Here is an 8,307-nt window from a genome sequence, read left to right as displayed (position 1 = left end):
ATGACATTGGTTTTGGGGTTTGGTCCACGGTCATGAGAACTGATGTGTAATGTGTTTCAGGACTGTCATTTCAAATCAATCTGCTGTTCAGCAGACTACACAGGAGCCAAAGTCTCCACTCTCAGAATTACCAGAGAGGAGCCTGTAGACTCATACGCTTGTGGTGTAATGAGGACAAACCCACTGAGTTCCTCCAGATCTGGGCGTGAACGATGAGCCCAGGGGCGACTGCTGGCAGAAATGTTTCCTTGGACTCTGCTGTACCAGCTGTGCAATGGAACCAATGTTTGTTTCCTAGGAAACACCTATGGTTCCTTAATACGTTCTGATTGTTTTCCATGTTGATGTAAGGGAAGCTTGGTTAATGAAAGGTAGTGTTCTCCTGTAGGAAGGGGCTCCACATTCAAGTGTCTCTTCTGACATTTTCACTGGATTGAAAATTTTTTCTTTCCATTTGCAAGCCCTTTAAGTGATGAAACACACAGGATTTGACCCTCTGAGATTCCATAAGGTGTATGTGTTCTATACCCAGAATCTTTCAGAAATCTCACCTGATGGAAAATCTTTCACTTAAATATTAGTAAATAAATAAATGTAGGACATGAGTAGGAATGTTTAGCTTCTAGCATACATGATAGATATCTCCTGTCCCTGTGTACAGGGCAGAGTATAGGATCAGTCCTTGAAGGTCATCTCTTCCTAGAGAATAGCATGGTAGTTTTTCCATGGGCTTCCCTATATGCAACCAATTGGACTTTAAAAATAAATATTTGTTCAAGGAGAAGACCCCAGGAAATTATAGGATAATCAATTTATCTGCATCTTAAAAAGATATCTAAATGTGTAATCATTAGTGATGCTTGGTCATGCAATATATCTTCATGTATAGAAGTAAACTCATATGAAACTGTTAACATCCAGTGCCACTAGTCTACAGTGAATTGGCAAGGTGAAAAAATAAATAAGTATTCATAAGGCTACCTGAAGAACACAGTCACTAGACTTGTTGGAGTGTACCAAGTGAATTTACCTGCTTTTCCTTAAAATTAGACAAATCAGTAGTCTGTAGCTTATTTCCAATGAAAGGAATGCTGCTGCCTTCTCATGGACTTATAACAAATGTGTCTCTTCACACTATAATATTTTATAAGGAGCCTTAATTTTTATAAGTAATAAATCTATTGTAATGAGCCTTAATATTACACATGGTACTCTTTGGAAATACATTCATAAAGAAAAATATTAAGCAGTTAACTCTAAAGGTGAATCTATGTTATTGGAGAAAAATATAAAGAGAGAATGTTTAATTCAGCTGCCATTAATACATGAGACTCATTCTTCATTTCCCCCTCAGGAATCTCTGGCTCAGAAACAATAATCAGGCATTGGGAGCTGATGGGATGGTCACCAGATTTGATAACAGGCATGATCTACTTATCACAAACAATTGCTGGAATTTTCGGTAATGTCTCTATTCTTTCCCATTATCTCTATCTCAGCTTCACAGGATGCAAGCTTAGGCCCACAGATTTGATCATCAAACACCTGACTGTAGCCAACTGCTTAGTCATTCTGTCTAAAGGAGCAACACAAACCATGGCAGCTTTGGGGATGAAGCATTTCCTCAGTGATATTGGGTGCAAGCTTGTGTTCTATGTGCACAGAGTGGGCAGGGATGTGTCCATTGGCAGCACTTGCCTCCTGAGTGTCTTCCAGGCCATCACCATCAGTCCCAGTAACCCCAGATGGGCAGAGCTTAAAGCAAAGGCTCACAAGTACATTGGCCCCTTCAACATTCTCTGCTGGATTCTGAACCTGCTACTAAATATCGTGGTACCTGTGCATGTGACTGGAAACAGGAGTGACAAAAACATCACAAAGAAAACTGATTATGGCTATTGCTATTCTGTGAGTCATGGCAAATTCTTAGACTTGCTATATTCTGCTCTGGTGTTATGCCGAGATATTTTCTTTGTGGCACTCATGCTCTTGGCCAGCAGCTCCATGGTTTTCATCCTATACAGGCACAAGCAGCAGGTCCAATACATCCATAGGACCAATGTCTCCTCCAGGTCCTCCCCAGAGTCCAGAGCCACCCAAAGCATTCTCATCCTGGTGAGCACCTTTGTTTCTTTGTGCACTCTCTCTTCCATCTTTCACATTTGCTTGGCTGTTTCAAACAACCCCAGTTTATGGCTGGTGAACGCCTCTGCACTAATTTCTGGGAGTTTTCCAGTTGTGAGCCCCTACATTCTCATGAGCCATGACTCCAGAGTGTCCAGGCTCCTCTGTGCCCTCACAAGAAATAGAGAATCCTCTGCTTAGAAAGTATGTTAATTTGTAAAGTCAACAACAGGAGTCACTGTGCACTTACTCCTCATGTAGGATCTCTGTCCTTAATGGGTTGTACATTGAGACTTAATGCTATAACGAGTACTCAAACAGTATATTTCACTTGTGTTTCTATGGGGGTGCAAACTGTTGAAATATTTACTTAATGTATACTAAACTGATCTTCTGTTTAAAAAAAAAGAAGAAGAAAAGAAGAAATTATCAATTCCCAACTTGACTCTCACTGGGATTAAATATGACAATAGGTCTGATCTGATTTCATCATCATTTAAAAAATCATCTATTATTTTTCACTTTATGTTTCTGTGTGGGAGCAAACTGTTGAAATCTTTACTTAATGTATGCTAAACTGATCTTCTTTATATAAAGAGAATTGAAAATGAATCTTGATGTGAATGGAAGGGGAGAGGGAGTGGATAAGGGGAGGGTTGCGGGTGGGAGGGACGTTATGGGGGAGAAGCCATTGTAATCCATAAGCCGTACTTTGGAAATTTATATTCATTAAATAAAAGTAAAAAAAAAGAAAGTATGTGTAAATGTGTTGTGTGTATTCACAATGGTTTCTTCTCGATATTATTAATATTTAATTTTAGTTAAGCTTTTTGACTTGATATTCAGAGAAAAAATTGAGTTCATTATCCTGATTCACTCCCCAAATGCCTGCTAATAGCCAGATAAAGGGCCAAATTTGGAACTAGGCACTCAGGTGAGGTCTCCCACATAAGTCACAAGAACCCAATAGCTTGAGCCACCACCAGCACTTCCCAGGTTTGCATTAACAAGTAGCTTTGGTCATTAGCAGAGCTGGATGTAGAACCCTGGTAACTGGGATATTGGATGTAGCCATCTTCTCTGGCATCTTAACCAACAACCTAAATACTGCCCCTTAGTGTTTATTCATTAATCCTTCTGCAAGTGCAATCACATTTCTGGAGTCCCAGTAGCAGAGTGGGGTAACCCAGCAGTCTAAATTTCTGCTCCAAAATAAGGAATGAACCGGTTAGTAATTAGAAATGAATTACTCTGTCATTATCACATCAGTTCCTGTTCATGGAAATATTATTAATATTCCTGGACCACTGAAAATGTGGATTTTATGGAGAACCATGGGCATCACTTGAGTCTGATGTAAGGAAGCTGTCAGAAGTGAACAAGCTGTGGGAGTGTGGCAGAGGCTCCATGAATGAAGCTTCCAGAAACAATGAATAACGTGGGAAGTAGTGGAGGAAAACTCTGTCCCAGAGCAGGAGCTTGAGGACTCTGCCGGAGTCCTGTGCAACTCATCCTCAAAGGGTCAGAGTCTTTTGAAATCACGTGTTAGAAAGGAGATCAGTGACTTAAAACATCTTGATGTACAAATGACCAGTCTGACCATGAGAGGGCATGGGCAGAGGGGCACAAATGTGTGTTCTGTTTATAAAAGACACCAAGGCAGTATGGCCTATGAACAGAGAACCCTGTATGGAATATCCTGGCATGGAGTTGAGATCTATTGCAGGATATTTCTGTATCTTTAAGTGAATGAGGCTATTGGGCCTGTAGGCAAAATACATATTCCATGGGACACTCTTTGTGTCTCTGGTGAGGAGTAAGTTTATGATGGCGTCTTGCACCAAACTTGAAGCCATGAGGACATAGGCACTGAGAGCAATTCTCCCCCTTTCTCTCTCTTTTTTGGGTGTTTATTTCCACATTTATAAACACACATATTTTGTTTCTATGTGTTCATATATGTGCACAAATAGAGATATGAAATAAGTTATGTTCATATTCTATCAATCAGTAATATTGGAAAACTATAAAGTCAGAAATCCAAAGCAGAGGCTATCACTATGGTGCAGCAGGTTAAGCCACCAGCTGTAGCACCAGCATCCCATGTAGTTACCATTTTGACTCTGGGCTGCTCTACTTCTGATCCAGCTCCTTGCTGATGTGCCTGAGAAAGCAGTGGAGGATAGCCCAAGTGCTTGGGTACCTGAAACCATTGGGAGCCCTGGAAGAAGCCTTTCTTGGCTGCAGAAAGGTCCAGCTCTGACCTTTGTGGCCATGTGGGTAATGAACCAGCAGAGGGAAGATCTCTCTCTCTTTCTCTCTCTCCACGTGTATGTGTGTGTGTCTGTAACTCTGCATTTCAAGTAAATAAGTAAGTCTTTTAAAACAAAGGTAAGTTTCTCGGTACAAATATGTTTTAAAATTCATTGATGGGGCCAGAGCTGTGGTGTAGCAAGTAAAGCCACTGCCTGCAATGCCAGCATCCCAAATGGGCACGAGTTCAAGTCCTGGCTGCTCCAATTCTGATCCAGCTCCCTGCTATGGCCTGGGAAAGCAATAGAAGATGGCCCAAGTCCTTGGGCCCCTGCACCCACATAGGAGACCCAGAAAAAGCTACTGGCTCCTGGCTTTGGATTGGCACAACTCTGGCCATTGCAGCCATCTGGGGAGTGTACCAGTGGATGGAAGGCCTTTCTCTCTCTCTCTCTCTCTCTCTCTCTATGTGTGTGTGTGTGTGTGTGTGTGTGTGTGTGTAACTAAGCCTTTCAAATAAATAAATAAATATTAAAAAATAAAATAAAATTTATTGATGATTTTGTTAGGGCACTCACTTTCCATGGCCTTTGGGAATGTCATTGGCTGTACACATGCCATGATGTTTGAGAAAGAAAGGAAAAATGGACATAATTTTTAAATTTTTAAATATATTGTCAAATAATACTAGTATACATTCCATATTCATGGGAAACCATATGATCTCTTACTGTATGTTTATATTGTGGGATGATTATATCAAGCTACAGTTAGAATCTACTGTTCCATCGTGGTGTTTATGAACATATAATATGAACATATAAGAGAGTTATCTGTGAATCCTATCACATGTAGACTGTGATCAAGTGGGGGGGGGAGGTGGTGCCTGAATTTCTGTATTAATTAAATTCCCAGAGGCTCCAGCTGGTCAGCTGACCACACAGGGAGGAACAAGGGTCTATAGAACTGAAATAAGAAAACTCTACCAATCCTCAGAAAACCTGAAAACACTGCCAAGCAGAATCAGACACAAGTCAATGGGAAAATACTGTGTTCTAGGATTGGAAGAACTGATATCTTTGAGCATACCATTATAATATCTGCAGTATCAATTCAATCTCTATCAAAATCCTAATGGTAATTTTCAAAGAAGCAAAAAAAATCCTAATATTCATGTGGGACAGGATAAAACACAATGTCTCTGAGGAGTGAAGACAATACTGAGAAAGAATAAAAGTGGAAGTTCCACACCCCTTGGTTTCACAATATATTACAAAGCCATTGTGTTCAGAGAGTAGGACACCAGAAAAGTCAGACACATGGACTTCATACAGCAGAATGGGAGTGCTGAAAGGAAAATTCATGGATTATCCATTAATTTTCAGCAAGAGTTCCTGGATCATACAATGACATAAGGAGAGGGAGTCCCTTCAGTAAGGGCTGCTGAGAAAACTGGAGATCCACACATAAAATAATGCAGTTGTACCCTTCACACACACTGTAACAAAACCAACTCAGTAATTAAGGTCTAAATATGAGTTCTGAAGGGCCAGCATTATGGCACAGCAGGTTAGGTTTCTACATGTGACACCTGCATCTCATATGGGTGCTAGTTTGAGTCACACCTGCTTATTACCAATCCAGCTTCCTGCTAATGTGCCTGGAAAAGCAGAAGGTGGCCCAGGCACTTGAACCCCTGCCACCCATGTGGGAGACCCGGATGAAGGCCTGGCTTTCACCAGGGGTTGTGGCCATTTGGGGAATGAACCAGCAGATTAAAATCTCTCTCTCTCTCTCTCTCAAATAAATAAGTACATATGTAATATAAATGAATAAATAAATACCAGAAAATGGTGGGCAGAATGCAGTAGTTCATAAAAAGGACCTGAGGCCATCAGCCCCTCCATGCAGCCCCGCAAGCAATAATCAAACCTCCTCCCCTTCTCAGACAAGGAAAGCCATGGCTCCTGAAAACCCACAGCTTAGACCAGGCACCACCTAAAACTTACCAACATGGCTGCAGGCTGCAACCTGTGATGACCTTTAGTTTACTATTCTATTGTCATGATCATGAAATTATCATGCCTGACACTGCTATTCCCATCATGCACTGATGCTGTGCTCTTTGTTATTTCCAAAAAAATAGCAAGGATGATCTCCAGGTAGTCAAGGCCCATACAGAAACTCCACCCCCAGCGAGTATCAGTGAGACCCAGCTGCAGATACCACCCCATGGTCCCAGATCATGTAAAACAATGGACCCACACCTCCAGGAGGTCCTCCCACTCTAGAGCATGCCTGAACTCCTTCGTGAGTGTGTACTCCCACTTTTCATGCAAAGAAATCTTTTCTGTTGTTTTACTAGTTTCCTTCTTGTGTCAGACAAGAACCTGGACCCAGCTACCTCATGACAAAACCATAAAATTCTTACAGGAATTAGGGTAATGTTCCTTGAGAATGGTCTTAGCAATAATTTCTGGAAGGTATGATTCCAAAAGCATAGGATAGAAATGCAAAAATAGATAGGCAACATAGTATCAAACTAGAAAGGCTCAGCACAAAACAAAGAAAGCAATCAATGTAATATAAAGGAAACTATGAAGTGGAGAAAAGATTTACAAATTATTTTTCTGATGATGCAGTAACATTCAAAACATCTGAAGAATTCCTACAACTTGATAGGAAAATACCAAATATCCTGGTACAAAACTGGATAAAAATAAGAAAACTGTATGTATATTTTCCCAAGAAGACTTTCAGATGATCAAAAGGCTGATGAATATGACTAGTCATTAGGGACATGGAAATCAAAACCACAATTGAGACATCATCTTACATGTTCATGAACAGCTGTTATAAAAAAGAAGAGTGAAATGTTGGGAGGAAAGGAGGGAAGGAGGGAGGGAGGGAAGGGAGAGAAGGAGGGAGGGAGGGAAGGAAGAGGGGAGTGAGGCAAGAGTTGGGGAGAACTGGGAGAAAAGTGAATTCTTGCATATTTTTCCTGGGAGTGTAAATCGAGAATAGCCATTATAGAAAACAGCAGGACAGTGCCTCAGAAATTAAAAATGGAACTCATATGACCCAGGAATGCCACTTCTGGGTACACATCCAAAGGACACAGGATCTTGAAGAGATGATCTGCTGGTGGTCATTACTGCATTGTCCACAATATCCATGACATGGAAGCAACTTAAACATCCACTGTCAGGTGAACTGATAAAGATTGTGATGTACAGTGCAGGGGAATATTATGTAGACTTTGACAAGATGGAAGTCTTGGCTTTTATATATCAACCTGGATGAACATGAAGGACACTGAGAAGGGAAAAAAGCCAGGCATAGATGGACAATCACTATGTGATCCTAACTCCATGAGGAATGTAAGTTCAGTAAGTTCAGAAGTAAGTTCAGTAGGAAGTTCAGAGTACAATGGTGTTGCCAAGGGATGCGGAGGGAGGGCTATGGGAGGGCTCCTCATACCGTTAAATGTTTTGAGTTTCCAACATGAAGAAGCCTAGAATTCTGCCCTCCAGCACAGTGACTGTGGCTAACAGTACCGTATCCTTGGCTGAAGTAATTAAGAAGATGGTTAAGCATCCTTTTCACAAGCAGCAGGATAATAACAATACTTTAATATATGGAAGGAATTTTTGGAGGCATTGAATGATTATGGCATTGATTATGACAGTGATTCATGGGTATATTATATATATATATATGGATCCATCATGTTGTATACACTATATATATATATGCATTTTCTGTGTGTATACCAATTTTAATGTCCCAATTAAAATAAAAAAGACTAAAATTTGGAGTGGGCATTGTAGCATAGTGGTAAAGGTGCTGCCTGTGATGCTGGCACAATATGGATGCCGGTTTGTTCTCTGGCTGCCTTACTTCTTTCCAGCTCCCTGTTAGTGGCCTCGG

At 40.8% G+C, this 8,307-nt stretch overlaps 1 protein-coding gene across 2 annotated transcripts; it reads left to right on the top strand.

Annotated features, from left to right (window-relative positions):
• The first annotated feature begins 901 nt into the window (after positions 1–901).
• Positions 902–2,325, top strand: ORYCUNV1R1611 (vomeronasal 1 receptor oryCunV1R1611). 2 transcript variants are annotated; one of them, XM_070061831.2, is made up of 2 exons: positions 902–920; positions 1,412–2,325. In XM_070061831.2, the coding sequence occupies exons 1-2, from the start codon at positions 902–904 to the stop codon at positions 2,323–2,325; spliced, it is 933 nt and encodes a 310-aa protein (XP_069917932.2).
• Positions 2,326–8,307: the final 5,982 nt, after the last annotated feature.

Source organism: Oryctolagus cuniculus, chromosome 18 (assembly GCF_051225735.1).
Source record: "Oryctolagus cuniculus isolate XC-2025 breed Fujian yellow rabbit chromosome 18, ASM5122573v1, whole genome shotgun sequence".
In the NCBI taxonomy this organism is placed as follows: Eukaryota; Metazoa; Chordata; class Mammalia; order Lagomorpha; family Leporidae; genus Oryctolagus; species Oryctolagus cuniculus.
Note: the sequence above shows the minus strand (reverse complement) of the source record. Positions and strands in the feature narration are given on the sequence as shown.